At 33.6% G+C, this 20917-nt stretch overlaps 1 protein-coding gene and 1 pseudogene across 9 annotated transcripts in view; both read left to right on the top strand.

Moving 5' to 3' along the window:
* The window catches only part of WDPCP (WD repeat containing planar cell polarity effector), a 323269-nt gene that overhangs the window by 76777 nt on the left and 225575 nt on the right, over nt 1-20917 (top strand). For 8 of the 9 annotated variants that reach the window (XM_015587591.2, XM_015587590.2, XM_015587592.2 and 5 more), the window contains 4 exons: nt 1951-1998; nt 2844-2888; nt 4534-4604; nt 4858-4917. In XM_015587591.2, coding sequence (XP_015443077.1) covers nt 1951-1998; nt 2844-2888; nt 4534-4604; nt 4858-4917 — 224 coding nt within the window. The remainder of the gene's footprint in view (nt 1-1950; nt 1999-2843; nt 2889-4533; nt 4605-4857; nt 4918-20917) is intronic. The other variant, XM_015587593.2, reaches the window with a different exon arrangement.
* LOC112477978 lies at nt 13307-13425 on the top strand (annotated as a pseudogene).

The following is a 20917-nucleotide window of genomic DNA, read 5'->3' on the forward strand; positions in this document are numbered from 1 at the left end:
ATCAAAATCGAGACATTAACAATGATAGTAGAACTGCCATCTAATACTCAGAGTTTCACCAGTTGTCCCACCAGTGTCTTTTTTAAGCCAGGGATCTTGTTTAGAATCACATGTTGCATTTAGTCATCATATCTCTTTAGTCTCTTTCATTCTGAAACCAATCTTTTATCTTTTTAATTTTTATTTAGTTTAAACTTTTGTAACCTTAGCGCTTTTGAAGACTCCTCACAATTAAGTTCATATTATGCATGTCTGGTGGGAATATCCTAGAAGTGCTTCTCTGTTCTCTATTGGGTGGTACACAATTTCATTTTGTGTCTTTACTGTTGATGTTCGAGATTATTTGATTAAGATAGTGTCTCCTAGGCTTCTCCACTGCAAAGTTACTTTCTCCTTTGGAATTACTTAGTATTTGGTAGGGAAATACCTTGAAATTATGTAAATATCCTCTTCCTCATTAAACTTTAAATATATTATTTATTCTAAGACACCATGTCAGGCCAACTGTTTGCATAGACAGCTTCCTCATTTGGCTTAGGCTCTGACACTCCATGTGGGGTAGGTCCTCTTATGCGGATACCTTCTTGCCCTGCTTGAATTTTATCAGCCCCACTTCAGGACAGATAAAGGAGATCAGACTTGTGCACATAATTTAGGGTCCCTTATGATCTTCATGTGCTAATCTAGAGTTATAAATATTTGGATGCATGGAATGATAAAATATTAAAATAGAGGATATTGCCAGAATATATAATGCCTATGGTTCTTATACTTAAAAAAAAAAATCTTTTTTAAATAAAGTGTATTGAAACATATGTATTGAAAATTATAAAAATTATAAGGGCATGTTTTGAACTGTCAAAAAGTGAACACACCCATAAAATCATCACCCAGGTCAAGAAATAAAATATTATCAGTACCTTCAGAGTCCTACTCATGACCTTTCCCAATCACTCTTTATTAGATATTTTCAATCGAATAGAAATAGACTGCATTCTTTAACATTATATGTCCAAATTAATAGCATGAATGAATGAATAGAGCGTCAGTACGTACACATGCTTGACTATTTTGAAAACTTTTTGAAAAGTTAATTATAGCTGTAATGTGTTTTTTTGAAGTTTCATCAGTATGAGAAAGTTTGGAGCACGTCAATCACTAGGGGGCAGCCTATACTGCTCCCACTTCTTTAGAAACAGTTGTATCCTTTTGTTAGTAACCAGAATTATTTTGCACAGAAGGAAAGAAATGTTACTTCAAAGAAAGAAATATTTAACTATTCACAGATAGGAAGAAAATGGACACAGTTATTTTGTTCTCCCGAAATTAAATTGCAAGAACAGATTCCTTGATTAAATCACTTTCAACATCTAGGAAGCCTAGCTTTGCTTCTTTTGTAGCCCCAGCAGAGCATCCGGATTTGAATGGGTTTGGAAGGTTTATTGAGTCTAAATGAGCTTCAGATATTTTATCCATACCTTACTCTAATCCTCTCTTTCTTTCCTGCACATTCCCCACCAAACACCATACTAGACTTAAGCTAAATAGAAAAGAAAGCCACAGCTCAGAATCCAACAGTTAGGGCATTTTCTTCCATCGACTGATTTCATTTGGCATTGCTTAGTGGCAGTTTCTTTTGGTAGAGCCCTGTGAAAAATATCCAGAAGTGTGAAAGAAAAAGGTGGTCTTCCTTGATTTCAGTTCTTTACTACTCCTGTCCCCATGCCATTCTAGTTTTGTGTAAATCTTTTCTAATTGGATTGATAAACTTTCTAGTTCCTGCATATCCCTACATGTTCAGATACTTTTGAACTACTTTATTTCTAGCAACATAAAGAGATTTCTGCCCTCCTCCCTGCCTTATACTCCCACCCTGCATGTAGTATGGTTTAGCTTCTTATTCTCCAGAACTTTCTACCATAATCTAACGTTATTTGTTCCTTTCTATAGATAGAGATATCGGGATATACCAGTATTATGACAAGAAAGAGCCACCAGGTAAAGTACCTATTCTACTCAACTAATTTTTATAAGTTAAATATTCTAAACTACATAATAGTGACCATTAAAAACTGTTTTTATGACCTTTGATAAATTCTAGGATTTTAAGAAAAGTTACCTCAATTTTTTAGAAAAGTGCTGAGGTTGATATCTATTCTATATAAAATAAAGAAATATGAGAAAATGCTGTAGAAGAGCATGAAAATTTTTATTTTATTTCTGATCAGACTGAAAACTGGACAGTCTATTCACGTTTATTTATCAGTGTCCCAGTAGAGGGCATTGTTAATGCATGAGTCCCATTGATGCTGGCCTCCTGGATCCTCACCTGATATCTGAAATAGGCATTTCTGAGTGAATGATCAATTTTCTTTATCTGATTAATCCTGTTAATCCCAGAAGTTTCATGATGGGCCAAAAGGTCTTTCTAGCTAGAGTTACTTCCTGGTTTAGTCTCTGTTGAAGTGAGGCTTGTGTGGGCATCCTGTGTGTTTAGCTTGGTGGTTAATAGGCTGACTTCATGGTTCTGATGACAGACTGAAACAGCGTCTGTTCTGGGCTCTATCGCAGTTCGCTTCCCTATCTGATGAGATTGTAAGCTCAGGATATTGGCCCACCTGTTGTGCTACATAAGCCTTTTCACTGCAAATTTAGAAAATACCTCTATGAAATGAAAATATCCAAAACATCAAACTGCTTTTGAAAAAGTTGAGCATAATTTTACTAATCTCAATAATATGTGTGATAATACATTGTATATGTACATATAAAAATACAAAGTATTATAATAAGAATAATTCCCCCTTTTTTTTCTTTCCAACTCTCCTGTACCACAATATCAGCGACAGAACATGGTAACTTAGAAGAAAAGCAGAAGCTGGCAGAATGTAAGCTCACTTTATATACACGCACACACACACACACACACACATACATATATATATACACACATACATACATACATATATACACACACATACACACACACATATATATTTGGAATTATTATAAAACTGAGATTTTAATATCACTGAAGATTCAGTTTTAAAAAATATTTTAAGCTTTTGCACAAATAGGAAATGTTAGTCCTTCCAAATTATAATTATGAATTACCATTGTTTAGGTTTATAAACATATGAGTAAGAATTATATTTGTTAGGCATTTCTAATTTAGTCCATTGAAATCTCTATCCAGTTTTTATATACTTATGTAAATGTAAACTTTCTTAAGGAACCATATTTATATTATTTAATATGTTTAAAATAAGTACATCATGCTTAAATTCTGATACCATTATTTGTACTATGCCCAAATTATTTTACACTTTTTAAGAAAATAAGATCTGTAATGATCAATATTAGCATTTTATTGTCTCTAGTCTTTTCTGTTCTAAAATATATAAATGTTTATATGTAATATTGCTACAATGTAATATGGTTTTAATGACTTAAATATAATTTAAGTTTTGTCTGGAGTATAGGTGAAGCTGAAAATCCTATTGTTTGAAATGGTCAAGCTGATATTTAATTTTTAAAAATACTGTTAGTAGCTGTAACATAGATATTAAAATTTTCACATAATGCTGTATACATAAATTGTTTATAAAGTGAAATTAAATATATAGTATTTCTACTATAAAATAAATATATAGTAATTCTACCGTAAAATTTTAATGTCTATATAAACTATACAATATGTATACACACAAAACATATACACACACATGTACAACTCTTATTGGGAATTATTATTTAGGAGAATTCAAAGATGAATTCATTTTTGTGATGAAATAGATATCATTATCAATTTAATATTTTGTTAATTCTTTTAACAAAACTATTTTTAATTTGACTTCGGTTAACACGGAGACTCCACTAAATAATTATATCTTTTTATTAAATGTATTTCAAACACAACAAAAGCTTATCAGTATTGAATTGTGGTGTAGATTTTAAAGAGAATTATTTTAAATAAAAAAAGAGCATTATTAGTGCCTAAATTGTTAAAACTTGGATTCCCTCAGTTTTTTTCTTAGTTTTAATATGTAAAGTTTTGATGCATCATTAAAATTCATTTTCCTTTGTATTTTTTGTATTTTACTTCTTTCCTCACTATATTCATTTACTCATTAGGAAGTTTTAGGTCTGAGAAGGCTACTTTCAGAATTTGGAAAATTTTTTTGAATTGAACATTTAATTATTTATATGAAAATGTTATTTCTATGGTAAAGAGTGGATCATTTACCATTAACTGCTAGATTCACAGGCCTAGGAAACTTTCCCAGGAATTCTCTGAGCCTTGTTGGTTATTGTCATAAAATTATGATCAGGGAGATTGTTTTGTGATAAAAATTCTGTTCCTATGACAAAGCCTTTCAAAAGGCTGTCATTTGATGATGAAAATGAAGCATACTTCGCAATTAAGGAGGTGTTTTATTTTAATCTTCATAAAGCACACTACTAAGCAGAGTTTCCTTTTTAAATCATGTTTAACTAACTGTATTTATTACATTTTTTTGTTGTTGTTGCCAGCACGAAATTATCCATGGACACTCAAAAACAGACGCCCAGAAAAACTTCGAGACTCTCTCAAGGAGTTGGAGGTATCTTTCCAAAAGTTTAAAAATGGCAACAAACAAATCTGTTTTAAAACATCTTTCAACAGCTTTAATTTTCATAAAGGGTCAACTCTCCTGGTGATGATAGCTTTGCCTTTGTCCAGTGAGGAGTTCCAAAACAGTTGCATCTTTGTGTGGCATGCTGATTTTTTTTTTTTTTTGCTTGCAAATCAGAAGCACTTTAACTGATAACGACAATGAGTATCGCCAACTACACTCACTTTTCTGTTTCCTTCAGGAGTTGATGCAAAACAGTCAGTGTGTGCTGAGCAAATGGAAGAACAAATATGTCTGTCAGGTAAAATGATTTGATGTACATTTGCAGTGTTTAACCAATGGAGCTGAAAACTATGCAGTAATTGGTATTCTTGTGTTATGATAGGTAATGGACAGAAACTTATTGGGAGTGGATATTTTGTAGTTTGAATTCTAGCCCTTTTAGAACTAATATTAGACAGAGTGACACAGGCCACTAGGCTACCTCATTAATCAGTATAGTTGTACTGACACACAATAAATGCTAATAAAAAAATCTTTCTTTACAGATGATTTTTTTTTTGTTTGGATTTGTCTGAATGCTGTATTAGATATTTACTGGCATAGATTTAATCAACTTTTGAATGAAGAGAAAACCACAGGACAAAAGATTTTTTTGGCATACTACTCTAGTAAGCATTTGTGAATGCCATGCTTATGGAAATCAACAAGCAGATTAAAGTTAGACCTAACGTAACAGGACATTTGCTCTTACTTTCTGAATTCTCTAAGGTGCACTGTTTAATATGGTAGCCACTAGTCACTGGTGGCTATTTAAATATAAACTTAAACTAATTGAATTAAGTAAAATTAAAAATTGAGTTCCTCAGTTGAACTACCCACATTTTAGGTGCTCAGTAGCCACATGTTACCATATGGACAGTATTGCTACAGAACATTTACACCACAGAAAGTTCTATTGTACCAGCAATATTAGGGCCGAGACGAAGACCCACATATCGAATGAGTCAGTATTCAGGACGTAATCATCATAATTAGTGTCCATTGATTACAGAATAATGGACAAATGCCTCAGCTTTGCTGATAGGCTTTAAAAATAGTATTTGCCTAGAAAAACTTGCCTTCGATAAAAAGAATCATTAGTCATATGCTACTCATACATGTTATATCATGTATTGATGTTACATCACTACTAATAATAATTATAACTGTTTTATGGAATTGAATATCTTGTATCAGTTTAAATTCCTACTTGTTTACATTGTAATTTACTTTGTAAATCTAACTGCTGTTCTTTGAAGTTTAGGCTCATTGCTATTTCCATAAATCTACAACATCGAATTTGTCATAATTAGGAACCTAATCTTAATCTACTACTTGAATATGAGCTATCATTTTGTGGACTCTAGTTTTTCCTCATTTTTTGTTTAAACTAGTCTACCTTTACTCATAAAGGTAACTGTTTAGTAGTTACCCCCTTAACTGACATAAATTATTACTTTCAAGAGCCTGTTTACAAGACTGAATTAACATTTTTAGAACCATAATACTTCTTAAATTCTACTTAGGATACTATTTAAAAGGAAAGGATTGTGTAAAAAGTCATAATTTGTTTTCATAAAAGTTTTAATCAGACTTTAAAACTTGAATACAAAATACACTCTAGAAAGTTTTAAACTTAGTACAACTCAAATTGTGCTTCTCAATGCCATTACTCACCTTAAAAGCAGGCTCAAAATTATTTGACTGGAAGGCATACCTACCACCTATAGTATGAGGTGTGTCTCACGGCCTCCACCCTTACCACCACACAGGGTAAGTTGGAACATGTCAGGCATCTTAAAATATGCAGTGGAGCATCCCAGTAGACAATTCTTTTTAAATAGACTTCATTGCATTTTAATAAGCAAGTTTGTGTGTATGTATGTGTGGGGGAGTATGGAGAGGGATATCCCTCACTACTGAATAAATTCAACTCAGAAAAGGAATTTTCACGGTAAAATATATACAAAATTACTTTTGTAAATTACTTCGACCTGACAGTACTGGTTTCTTAGGCTGTTGTACCAGTGAATCTGCTTTTAACATTTCCAATGGAACTTATAATGTTCTGTCATATTTTGCGTTTTATTTCTATGATCAATAAGATATTCTTAAAATAGATCTTTTACTACCTTGATGTGATCGATATATTTACTTTCTTGATGTGACACATTTTAACAAGATAACTTGACCTCTACCGTGCACACAGGTTTGGGTTAGTTCCCACATCTTTAGGGCCTTTGAAAGTCTTTTTAACATTATTCATTCACTTCTTCAGTTCCTAAACAGGACTGTTAGCTAGGTCTTCTAAAAATATGTGTATGTCTATTTTCTAAGATATTCCTATTATCATTAATTAAATTAATAATTTGTTGTTCAAACTAAATATTTAGAAGGATCCCTTTAACCTGTTCTTAGTTGCAAAATAAGTAAACCACTTCCACCATCTCCCTGAGGGTCCCTCTTTTGTGAGTCACCCAGTGTTGTGGTTCCAAAGATAATACGTACCTAAATTTCTTTTAGTAATTTCCCCCATATTTTAGCCCTAAAATGATAGAAGTTGACCAAAAGATAATGTTCTGTAACTCTTAGGAAAGGAGTGTAAAAAGTTCCTCAGTATCATGGAGCTAACATAGTTGAACTCTCAGTTTTTGACTATGGCCTCTCCTCAGCTAATGTAAATCCTTTATTCTCATCCCCCCACCCCTTCCCACCATGGCAAATTTAGGATTTATGGAATTTATCTTGGTTGTCTTCTTCTTAAGAGATTCTTATTTCTCCAAGAAGTCTAATTGTTAAGAAATTAGCAAGGCAAGTACAGCAACATAAAGGATTTCAGAGGATGCAATCCAAGCTTGTTTTCTTTTTCCTGTTGAATTAATGAGGTTTTATAGGTTGTCCTCATTATCAGAGCTTAGTTCACATGTTGTTGATCCAATAACCTATAAATTTAAAAAATAATTCTCTCCACTTTTAAATTCAGGACAGTTTATAAATCAAGGACTTACCTATACATATGTTCTGTATAAAAATTGTCTTTTGAAGTTGATTTTTCAGACTACTTCTAGTCTGAAAAATTAAAAGTGCGAAATGTAATTTAGAGTTTTAGTTTTACTAGCTATCAAATATACTTCTCATTGTTTTTGGTCTCATAAAATGATTTCATTATGAGAAAGTGTTTAATAATTTCCTGCTTTGACTTTACAAACTTTTTTTTACAAACTTTTTAGGGAATAAAAGTTTCAACATTAATACACTATTAAATTGTATACCATTATGATAGAATTTTTAAATTTCTTAAATTATTGTGCATTAAGTCACATTTATATTTGCAGATCATTGTATAATTAGTTAAAAGCAATATTATCATTAAGATAGATGTAACTTCATATATACTGATTTTAGATTAAATTATTTGAATCACATATGTATATTTAACTGTAAAAGTATATAATATAGTCAACTGTACCATGATTTCTTTTTATGACAATTTCACATTTCTAGGTACAATCTTAAAATATCAAGAAAAGATAGTTTCTTTTTTTAATTCTTGTAATGAATTACTTGACGGGCTATGTTAAAATACAAATTATTTTCTCAGCCTATCACAGATAAATTGCGACATTATGAAACTCATTTTGTCACCACTCCTTGTAATGTAGAATGAATAGTATCATTATTTGAGCCTTCCTTTCATCAAATTGTGTGAAAATCAATTTGATTTCTTCATGAAATAATAATTGACAGACTGTGGTTTTAAGATACAACTATTAGTAATAGTATATTATTTATACAAAACCAATCACATATTATTATTGACTGTCACCACTGTGGGAAGCACTAAGGAAGTGTAAGGTGTGGGCTGAGTCCCAGCATAATCTGGTGAGGAAAAATAGACACATGAAGTCATTAGGAAATTAATGAGTGCTAGGTCGTATGACACTGCGTAGAAAGATAGTAAGAATGTAGAGGGATTAGTTTGGCAGTGGGATGTAGGATAAAACATGAAAACCAGAAGCAGTTTGTATAAAGAACAAATGATATGGGATAAATGTTTTCTGGAAAAATCGAAGTAGAGAATTTCTGAACTTGAAGATGATAAGCACAAATACAGAGTAGAAGTGAGGTGGCTAGACTGAAAATAAGGGGATTAAAGTGAGAGTCTGTCTGGAATGGTGAGATCTTCCCCAGCTCCTTTCCTGCTCCAATAGCGAGGCTTAGGTTTCTGTGTAACTTGTTTAGAGGATACTTCTCTGAAAAAATAGATTATTCCAGAGCACAGCCTATAGATACTGATATATTTGGTATTTCTCTTTGAAAAGGTAGATGAGCCAAACAATCTCCTTATAGTGAAGCCCAAGTTAACACACTCAGCTGCCAGTCAATTTTTCAAAGACTCACTTTTAAATATAACCAGTGAGCCAGAGATGATTCTTTTGAGGAACTTCTCCATCTGTAAACCTGAGATCTATGAGTCTGAAGCTAAAACACAGAAAAGAAAAAGAATCAGGGACAGTGCAATAAATAATTTAAACTCAAGGAATTAAAATTAATGCCTACAGAGAAATAAGAAGAGCTGTTGCATTCTTGAAACAAAAAGGAATGCTATTTTTTAAAAAGGAGTAATCATGGAAAAGGAAAGGAGCTCTTGGGAATTACAAATTGACAGTATAAATAGAAAAATTAATAGAATTGAAAGATAAAGTTGAAATATCCCCATAATGAAGAATAGAATGCAAAAAAAAAGACATAGTAGTAAACAATTGGTGATAGAAGATAAGAAAATTAGAGCATCAGGCCAGAAGATCCAATATCTAACTTAGAAAAAAGAAGGGAAGAAACAAAAAAATAATAGAAGAAAATTTCCTAGAGCTAGAGGATGCTTGTTTACAATTTGACAGGACCAAATAATCAAAAAAAAAAAAAAAAACTAAATAAGCCAAAAACCAATATCAAGGCATATTTTGTGAATTTTAGAAAATCAAAGATAAAGAGAATATCCAGATAGCTTTCAGAGTAAAAAAGAAAAACAACAAGATACACTCAAAGGAATGGGAATCAGACTTACGTCAGACTTCTCAACAGAAACACAAGGAGTTAGAAGACAGTGGAATGATGTCTTCAAAATTCTGAAGAGAAGTGATTTTTAGCTTAGAATTCTATAGTAGAATTCTAAACTGTCATTCAAACAAGGACAATTTCAGACTTGTCTGCTCTCAACAAAATTTACCTGCCATGCACGTTTCTCAGGAAGTTGTTAGAAGATGCAGTGCCCTAAAGCAACAGAGTAAACCAAAAAAACAAGGTTCTTAAGATCCAGGAAACACAGAGGCTCTTACATAGGAAAGAGGTGAAGTCTTAGAATGATAACTGTGCCCTAGGCCTAGAGAACAACTAGTCTAAATTGGGGTAGGGGATGTTGGAGGGAGGGAAGAAAAGGAATTGATATCTGGATTGATATAGGAGAATTAATAATAATTATTATTGCTGTTGTTATCAATAATAATTATTAATGAGAGATAATAAATGATTAAAAATTAAATCTTGAGTCATAATAGGAAATCAGTAAATAATGACTAAATCAAGAGATAACATATATAGAAGACATTGGTAGTTGCTTGAGCAATATCCATTTTTCTTTATGAACAGACCTTGGTGTTCAGAGTGACAATATGACAAATTTAAGGTATTCAGCTTTCCTGTTATGCTTGAAGCTGGAGGTGGCCATATGAAGCAGTTCTGGCCAAAGTAAGCAGAGGTCACTGGTACGTGTTAGAAGAAAGCTTGTGAAAGAGGCCATACTCAAGTGGGATGTGCCTTTTCAGCTTCTGCTCTTTATCTTCTTCTAGTCTGGATTTGAGATATGCCTGAAGGGGCATGGCCCACTTTTGACCATTCTTTCACTCAAGGCATATATAGATTTAATGCCTACAGTATGCAAAATAGTATTCTTAGTGCTGAGGATACTAGTGAATAAAACAGACAAAAACAACCAATATCCATGTTCTCTTGTAGCTTACCTTCTAATAGGGGAGATAGTCAAGGAAAGATAAGTAAAATTTAAAGTGTGTAAGAAAATGAAAACTGTTAGAGTAAAGCAAGGAAGGTAGGAAGTATGTGTGGGGAACAGTGGGGCAGGATAGGCCTGATATTTGGTAATCGGGAAAGGCCTTACTGAACTATCATGTCATGAAGATGTGAAGGAGCAAGCCATGGAAGCTTTCTGGAGAAGAGAGTTCCAAGTAGAGGAAATAGCAGGTACAACGGCCCTGAGATGGGAGTATACCTGGCATGTTTGAAGAACAGAGAATCAATATGACTGGAGTAGAATGAGCAAGAAGAGTAGTAGGAATTGAGATCAGAGAGGAAATGAGACACTAGTTATGTAGGGCCTTCCAGTTATTTGAAAGGACTTGCTCTTAACTCTAAGTGAGATGGAAAACCCTCAAAGGGCTTTGGACAGAGGAGGAACTTGATCTGACTTACTTTTAATTGGATCATTTTGGCTATTGTGATGGGAACAGATTGAAGGGAACAAAGATCAAATCAGGGAGATCAGACAGCTATTTCCATAGCTCAGGTGAGTCATAATGGTGGCTTTGACTGGATGAATGGGAGTGGTTAAGTGGCGAGAAGTAGCCATATTCTGAATATATTTTGAGTTTTGAGCCATAAGATTTGCTGGTAGATCAAATTTGGGGTATAGAAGAAATTTCTGAGCAACTAGAATAGAGTTGCATGCCAAGCATGTAAATCTCCCTATATGTGTGTCCATCCTTCTGCCATAGTAAAGGCCAAATCTTCCACCTAGACCCACAGTTCTCAAATTGTGCACTGAGGCACCCTTGGGGACTGCAGCAAATTTACAAGAGTCCTGCGGGATATTTGAAAATTTCAAGGAAAACACAAGACTTCTGTTGGACACTACACAAACATGTAGCTCCAAGTTAGTGTAGTGTTTCAACACCAGACTGCATTACATTCCTTTCACGGTGCCATAGATTTATGAAGCTGGCTTTTCATGGCTCGCTATGATAAAACAAGTACCACACAACGATGAACATAGAATAGGAACAAAGGAGTTCAGTCTGATTCCAAGTTTCAACAAGTTGTGTAGTGTTCAACTTCTATTAGCGCATGTATCCTATTAGTAAGTAATTGTGGTTTAGGAATTAAAAATCTTTTTTCTTTCTATCTCTGTGTATTATGTTTTCAAATGGCTACTAAGTTGTTGGGACAGAAATACTTATTAAGTTGTTTATTAAATGGAACTGCTGGTATTTCTTTTGGATTAGGGGCACCATAAAAACTACTGAAGCACGAAGGGTGCCATGAACTGAGAAAGTTTGGTAACCTCTGGTCTAAACTTTGGATCCCATTGCCTCTGGCCTTTTCAGGACCCCACATGATTGTCACTTCTTTTACGTGCAGCATAGTGGTGGAAAGTGCAAATTGCTCCATTCTTCTTGGTATCAAATCTTGCCTTTACTAGCTGTGTGACTTTGGAGAAGTTCCTTCACCCATTTGTGCCAGAATTTATTTAACTGTAAAATGAAGATAAAAATAGCTTACTCATAGGTTTATTATAAGAATTAAGTAAGTTAATATATATTAGATGCTTAAAACAATTTCTGTCATTAATAATGGCTTTTTAAATAAGTAAGTTTAACCTTTCTCAACTGGATCTTTCCAATCAAGCAACATTTTTTTAATTAAAGAATTTTTGTTATAAAAACACAATATAAAATTTATCATCTTAAACATTTTTAAGTGTACAGCTCAGTAGTGTTAAGTATATTCTTACTGTTGGTAAAGAGCTCTCCAGAACTTTTTTATATTGCAAAACTAAAACTCTATACCCCTTAAACAACAGCTCCCCTTCACCCCTCCCCCCCAGCCTCTGGCAACCACCATTCTACTCTCTGCTTCTATGAGTTTGACTATTGTAGATACCTCATGTAAGTAGAATCATGCAGTTGCAGTATTTTTCCTTCTGTGACTGGCTTATTTCATTCAGTACAGTGTCCTCATGGTTCATCCATGTTGTAGCATATGACAGGATTTTCTTTTTTCTTTTTTTTTTTTTAAAGAGTAATTAAATTTCATTATACACACACACACACACCACATTTTGTTTATCCATCCATTAATGGACATTTGGGTTGCTTCTTTCTTTTGGAGATTATGAATAATGCTGCTATGAACATGGGTATGCATATATCTCTTTGAGACCTTGCTTTCAATTCTTTTGGCTATATATCCAGTGGGATTGCTGAATTAGATGGTAGTTCTATTTTTAATCTTTTAAACAACATATTCTCCATAGCAGTTGTACTATTTTATGGTCCCACTAACAGTGCAGAAGAGTTTGAATTTTTCCACATCCTCAACAACATGGGTTAGTTTTTGTTTTTTGTTTTTTGTTTTTTTTTGATAGTAACTATCCTAATGGGTTTAAGGTGATATCTCATGGTTTTCATTTTCATTTTGCTATTGAATAGTGATGTTGAGCATCTTTTCACAGGCTTGTTAGCCATATGTATATCATCTTTGGAGAAATGTTTATTCAAGTCCACCCATTTTTTAATTGGGGTATTTGACGTTTTGTTGTTGAGTTATAGGAGTTTTAAAAATTTTATTTTGGCATTGTCTGTAGCCATGCCACCTTGAACAAGCCCAATTCTGTCTGATATTGGAAGCTAAGCAGGGTCGGGCCTGGTTAGTACTTGGATGGGAGACCACCTAGGAAGATCAGGTGCTGTAGGCGTAAAAAATAAATGAATGAATGAATGAATGAATGAATGAATAAATAAATAAATAAATAAGGGATTGTAAGCTTACAAGGTCCTTGCAGTCTGCGAGGTCAACCAAGAGTTGCCTCACCTAAAAAAAAATTTTTTTTTTAAATTTAAAAAATTTTATTTTGGCTATTAACCCCTTGTCAGATATGTGATTTGCAAATATTTTCTCTCATTCTGTAGGATACCTTTTCACCCTGTTGTATCTTTTGATGCACAAGAGTTTTAAAGTTCTGGAGTCCCATTTTTCTGTTTTTGTTGTCTATGCTTTTGGTATCATATCCAAGAAATCATTGTCAAATCCAATACCATGAGACTTTTCCTCTATGGTTTCTTGGAGTTTTATACATTTCAGTCTAAGTGTAGGTCTTTAATCCATTTTGAGTTGTTTTTGGGCATAGTGTGAGATAAGGTTCCATTGTCATTCTTTTGCATGTGGCTATTCAGTTTTCTCAGCATCATTTGTTGAAGAGACTGTCCTTTCCCCATTGAATGGTCTTGGTTCTCTTGTTGAAGATCCTTTGACCATAGTTGTGAGGCTTTATTTCTGGGCTCTCTACTCTGATCCATTGGTTTATAGGTCTTTCTTTATGCCAGTAGTGCACTGTTTTGATTACTGTGGCTTTATAATATATTTTGAAATCAGGAAGTGTGAGTCCTCTAACTTTGTTCTTTTTCAAAATTGTTTTGGCTATTTGGGATCTCTTGAGATTCACAATCAACTTTTAAATAAACTCAACTCTTTTTTTATTTAAACAAAAAGCACGATTCCTATTCATCTCAGGTACCACCAGGTACCGCCATGTCTTAATCTCTTTCCTTCAAAATCAAATTTCTCAAAAGAATTGTCTCTATTTGTAGCCTCTATTTCCTTACTATTCACTCAGCAACTTCAATCAACTTCAATACTGCTTTTCTCTTGATTATTACACTGAGAAACTTTCACTAAAGTTGCAAAAAAATCCCCCAAAACATAAAAACAAAAACCCACTCCATACTGAATCTGATAGTTTTTTTTAAAGGAATATCTTAATTATATAGGAAGACTTAACATTACTGACCACTCCATTGTTCTTGACATACTTTTTCTGTTAGTTCCCATAACACTGTGCTCTTCCAGTATTTTTTTTCTACCTCTCTGACATTCTTCTCTGTCTCCTGTTCAGGCCCATGTTCCTTTCCTCTGTCCTTAAAAATGTTGGAATTCCTCAAGGCCCAATTCTAAGACCTCTCCTCTTCACTCTAAACTGCTGGATTATCAAATTTATATTGATAGCTTCAGTGGCTTCTCTCTAGAGCTCTGACCTCTCACCTATGCTCCAAATCCATAGGTCCAGCTGCCTACTTATATCTCCCCGTGGGCACCTCCAAAATATTTCAAACACACAGTATCTTTTAAATGGGACCCAGAGCCCCTACCTGTTTCTCCTCCACCATTTCAATCTCAGTGAATGGAAATTCACTTACAGAAACCAGAAACCTAGAGGCCACCTTTTTATCCTTGAAATTATCCTCTTCTTTATCCAACACCATTTCCCCCCCACCCACACCCACATCCAACTAATCTCTGATGCTTTTAAATTTTATCTATTAAGTCTTTATCACATCTGCCACACACTCTCCATCCCTTTGCTTATAACTTTAGTCAGAGCCACCTCACTTCTCTTTTTTTTAGACTGCTTCAGCACTTCCTAACTGTTCTACCTGCTTCCATTTTTTTTTTTTTCCTATCAGTCTATCCTTCACCCTGTAAAACCTTTCTACAACTCTGAAGAATAGATAGGATGCTGGAAACTGATTAACAAGGGCAGGGGTAGAGGAACACAGGTGTAGAGATACAGGAATAGGAGCAAGACTTAATTGTATACCTTTGTATGATTTGTTGTTGTTTTCTTTTGGAACTTCATGAGTATAGTATCTTCTCCAAAAATTAAATCAGTGAATTGAATTTTTAAATTATAGCATCACACTATTTTTAAGATGAAGGTTAAACTGGACTGGTCTCAATCTACTTAGCCTTTTTAACTTCATGTCTTAGTATACGCTTTCATTCTCAGTGCCCAGCCACATTGGGCTCCTGTCAATCCCTTAGGCTTGACATCTTTCTCTTGCTTCAGGGCCTTTGCACAAATTGTTCCTAGCTCAGCCTAAAATGCCCTTTGGTCTTCATTTCACTGAAGTAACACATTCTTATCTTTAGATCACCGTACCACTTCTTAAGGGAAGCCTTCCCTGACGAACTTTATCCTCTATTATGTGCTATTATAATACCAAGTACTTTTTTGGCACTCACTGCAGTTCCCATTTTACATTTATTGTGTGACTAATTACTATTTACCTCATCAATTTGACTGAAAGTTCCAAGAGGGCAAGGACTGTGCCTGGTTCTGTTAAAGAGCAAAATTATAAACTGGAAAGAGAAGTTGTAAAACTCATTGCTTAATAGTTTATGATAGATTTTTATTTTTAAAGATATTTGTGAGTTTATATTTCTAACAAAAAGCAGTAGTAACAATCTAACAGTATTTATCCTTAGAAATTCCTGCTATGCTTAAACCCACCATAGTACCTTGTGTTGATGAGTTAGGAAGATATCCCATTGTATGTTAAGGGTGAGTGTATATGTGTGTGTGTGTTTAAATGACCTCAGGAAGTGCTATTATCAGTCTTCAAAAGGAGACTATTATATACAAGTTCTAAGATTACTTTTTTGGAACATTACCAAAGATTCGTATTTTCATGGACTATGCTTTGGAAAATGCTCTTTTATGTTTATGCTATATTTGTATGCATTATAGGGATAGAGAAGTGGAAGGTGTCAAGGGCATGTTTTGAATGTGGTCCTAGTAAAAGTGAATGGAAAAAGAGGTAAATTAAAAATGATAGAGCTAAGAAAAATTAAAGGAAGAGAATCAGAATTTACTGGTCAATTTGAAGTCTATTGAGTAAAAGTGAGCAATTAAAAATAGTAATCTCAAACCAAAGGAACTGAAAGAAGATTTAATGGTCATTTTTATTCCCCTTTTAATGTTTTAAAATTTAAAATAATTAAAATTATCCCTGACTACTGTAAAATAGCATACAATACAAACAGATGTATAGTAAAAATAAAAGTATCCCCCTGCCTCAAGCCCATTCTCCTCTCTGTGGTAACCACAGTCAACAGTTTGGTTTATGTTCTTCTTCCATTGTTTTATAAGCACTTATCTGTGTATATGTATGTATACACATATATTTTCTAAATAAATGAAATCACTATACAAATTGTTCTGTAACTTGCTTCATGTAACAATATATAACACACCTGTCAATGATCTGCATCTACCTTCTTATTTTCAGTAGATGCATATTAATCTACCACACTTTTCAATTGTTAGGAATAATCTTTTTAGTAAATAAACGGGACATGGGTGGACAATCTAAAGAGTATCTTAAATTTTTTTGTAATTGAAATTGCAGGGGAGAGGGACCCAGCTCAGTTTACTACTTGATCTTTTTAATAAGGAGCCATTATTGTTCATTTTCAGTGTGATTCAAAATCTCTCCTCAGAAACACAGCATGTGGCATCAAAGCATCTCTATAAAATAATAATATGTTCATGGACAAATATTTTAAGAGCTACTTCTTGATATTTGAAAAGTTTTATACCAAATAACACATAAAAAGTAAAAAACCATCCATAATCCCAATTTTTAAAAAATTCAAAGGTAAGAAGCTAAAGTTCATGCCTCTAGGTTTTCCAGTTTCATCTCTTTGTGGTACCTAATATCAAGTTTGGTGCATATTCTTACATTTTCTTGTGTTTATAAAGAACATTTCTATATGTATATATGTACAGATACCACAACTGCTTTTTCCCTAATAAAATGGGATGATGCTATTCATATAGATCTGCAACTTAAAAAAAATTTCTCCCTACTTCAACAGTGTATCATGGACTTGGGCATAAAATTTCTGATTAATTAAACTTATCTATCTTTTATGTTATCTTCATTTGTTTTCTTGTACTAACAACATTCACGATATCTAAACTCAGAAGCAACTGATTTATTAACTGTCATGGCAATTTATTAATTTACAGTGTGAGATATATCTAGTATCACAGACCTTGCTCATTTGCTTGGGGCATTCCCACCTGATGGATGAATTACTCAAGAGACTAAACTATAGATAAGAAGATTGATTGGTGAGCTGTGAATTGGAACGAAAGCAAGGAGGTGTTCTTACAGGATATTTCTATCAAGCTATGGTAGCTCTCCGACTTGCCCTGGGGTTCTTTCTGTCTTGACAAATGTCATTAGTCATCAGAGTCATAGCTCTGAACATTGTTAGAGACATATGGAACAGGCTTCCTCTAGGCTCCTGATCTGAACTGTGCACTTCCCACTACTCCATTTAAGATATCTGACCAGATCCTCATTCATTACTTTGTCTATATGTGAAAAAAGTGTTGATTAGAATTTGAGGAGTACCCAAATCTGCTTGATGGAGATATGGAAAACACCTTTGCTTGCACAGCAACTTATTTACAAGCTCTCTCTTCAGGTGAGCCTCTGTGGAAGTGGCTAACATAGAGATTGTGACAATCACAGCATCTCCAGACATTGGCAGATGTTCCCTGGAGGCCAAAATCACCCCAGTTTTGGAACCATTGGTTTAGAGGGAGATTGGTTTAGAGTAAAGAAAGAGCTAAAGAGAGGAAAACCGGATAGGATATTGCATGGATGTCAACTGAGAAGAGTTAAGGATATTAATTCCTCAGCATCTGGGAGAAAAAACGTAGCATTTGTCCTATGTCTTAGTCTCTACTTTCCCACTAATTATGAGATCTTTGATTAGTTACTTTACCCTCCTGTTTGTGAAATTAGTATGAGGATTAACCTTGTTACTATCATTTTGTAACTTGTGTACTTATTACATATCAGAGTTGTGCTAGCATTTTACATGCATTATAGAGATAGTGTGTACAAAAGTCCTCTGTAAATTATAAAATTTTCTACAAAAGTAATGTGTTACCTAGCATGTTTTCTTGTTCAATTCTTACCACATCTTTTTTCCCTTTAGATCTTTAAAATTACTGGCAAATAAAAGATTTACCTTTATGAATTTGACTATGTTATAAATTATAAATATATTTTTAAGAATGATCACTTTTATGTAATTATGCATAATTATTATATAACAAAAATTACGTACATTGCGTATATAATAATCACATCAATTACATTTATATAAAATTTAGCATGTATGTATACATAAATTCAGCATACATATATATATGCTGGATTTAATATAACATTGAGATTACAGTGTAGCATCACTCATTTTACAATGAAAATAAGTGAGAAAATGAGATTTCTTAAATTGAAATAGACTTAGCAGGTAAATTTCCAGCCATGTGTCTATTCCATATATTGAAGAACATCACATAATTCTTTGGGAAACCACATCGTTAACACTTCTCTATCCAGAAAAAATATGTTTGTTTTTTATTCTTTTGTTTTTTGCCCGTAAGTCAGTTCCTTATAGGGAGTCAATTAAATATTTTTATCCTTCTCTTAAGTACATTCAAATTTACTTTTGTCTAATGGATTAGTCAGGCACGGTTTACTTCTATACCCAATGTTTACCTAATAAAGGAATAAATTACAGAAATTATGTTATCTTCCTTCTAGCAGGTTATCTTCTAAAATGATCAGTGACTACTCTTCATTATAGATTTCCCTAATGTAAAATTGTCTGTAGTTCTCAGAATTTCTCCATAATTTATTGCATGGTGTGGACTGGGGGGTAGAGTTGGGGGAGGTGTTGGTTACCATCATAATGCAAATTCACTAGGCCTTCAGGGGAATGGCTCTGTAATACTTTAAATATTTGCTTCTGCCTTAAAGATCATTTCAAGGGTCCTAATACTTTGTTGCCTCTCTGGACTGTAAGGTTTAGCACCCACTCCCTCTCATGTGTCTCCTAATGACTTCATGGGATCAGTCTTGGCTGCCTGTCCATAACTTAACTCTCAAATCAGGGATTGAACCTATCACCTATTGTTAATACTGACCCTGCTTGCCTTTAGTTTTCATTTCTTCCCAGATGAGATAAATAATCACATGAATTTGGGATAATTTTCTTAACCACGAGAATAATGAATTCAATGGAATTGTTTGTGATCACTATTATAAAATAGCTCATTCACAAATGCTTAGTGCACCAGTTCTTTTTCAATACCTGAAACCAACTGACATGTATTCCTCTTTTTTATGGGTCCTGAACTACCTCTTTGAGGAAGCAGTCATCTATCCTAACCAAAACCTCCACTTCTGAGATTAGGTCTTTTACCATATTCTATATATATTCTACCAAAATGTGTCTGTCTTATTCATCATTGTGTTCCCATCCATATACATAACATATAGGAGGTACTTACATATTTTTGACCTACTGAATGAATGATACTCAGATTATTGTGGTTATTTATGTTTTGTTTTGATTAATGATGTCATCTTATATAATTTCCTTTCAGTGCCATTTCACTTCCAATTAAGTACTCACTCAGTCTAAGTATTGTAGACTCCAGGGTTAAGAGAAACCAATTTAAAGAGCCATCTGAAGACCATGGGAATCATTTTCTAACTTCTTAAAGAGAAAGCACACCTTTGCATGAGTTTATTGAAGAAAATGAGAAAATGATAAAGTCAATCAAAAGAAACATGATCAGAGCAGAAATAACAAGGAAAGATACTTTCTGTATGGGAGGGTCTTCGAGAAAAGGAAAAGTTTCAATTCCTATTTTTGTGTTAGTTGTCTTCTGCACAAAGAACTACATTAAAATTGGAACAATGTTGGGGAACCCCATGGGCCCTCACATTGATTCATTCTGTGGATATCTTCTCATGTTCAGATCTGCTCTGGAGGTGCTTCCATTTGCATCTTTGCTTGCTCTTTTTTATTCTTTGAGTTGTCACAGTTAATGGAATAAGGCAATATCTTAATGCCCTTTTTCCTTCTTGTCCTGCCAAATCTTACATAAGTCCTTTCCATTTTGGAGGGCTTAAGAACTAACCTTTTGGGTGAACAGGAGGAAGCACTTTCCTGTCTGGGCTGGAATTTTTTTTTTTTTTTTTTGAGATTCAGACTATTATTTTCCTAATTCTAGTTATCTCCATTACCATATCCAGAAGTATCTTTGGGATCATTACTTGGAACTTTATGCTTTCCCATAGGCTGTTTTATAAAAATGCAGTAATTAGCTTATTAGTTTATATCTTCTATTACAAAATCTGGTGTCAGGGATACTTCTTGACTGCCAGAGATCTGAAATGATGGACATACATTGATCCTAATGAGTACCCAAACTAGGTGTCAATAAGAGGGATAACCTGATCTTTTAATACCTCTAAAGACTAGAAATACCCCAGAGCCCAAACCTTGGACCTTTTCTCTCTTTCCACTCTTTATTTTTT

This window comes from Pteropus alecto, unplaced genomic scaffold (genome assembly GCF_000325575.1).
Source record: "Pteropus alecto unplaced genomic scaffold, ASM32557v1 scaffold131, whole genome shotgun sequence".
Lineage (NCBI taxonomy): Eukaryota > Metazoa > Chordata > Mammalia > Chiroptera > Pteropodidae > Pteropus > Pteropus alecto.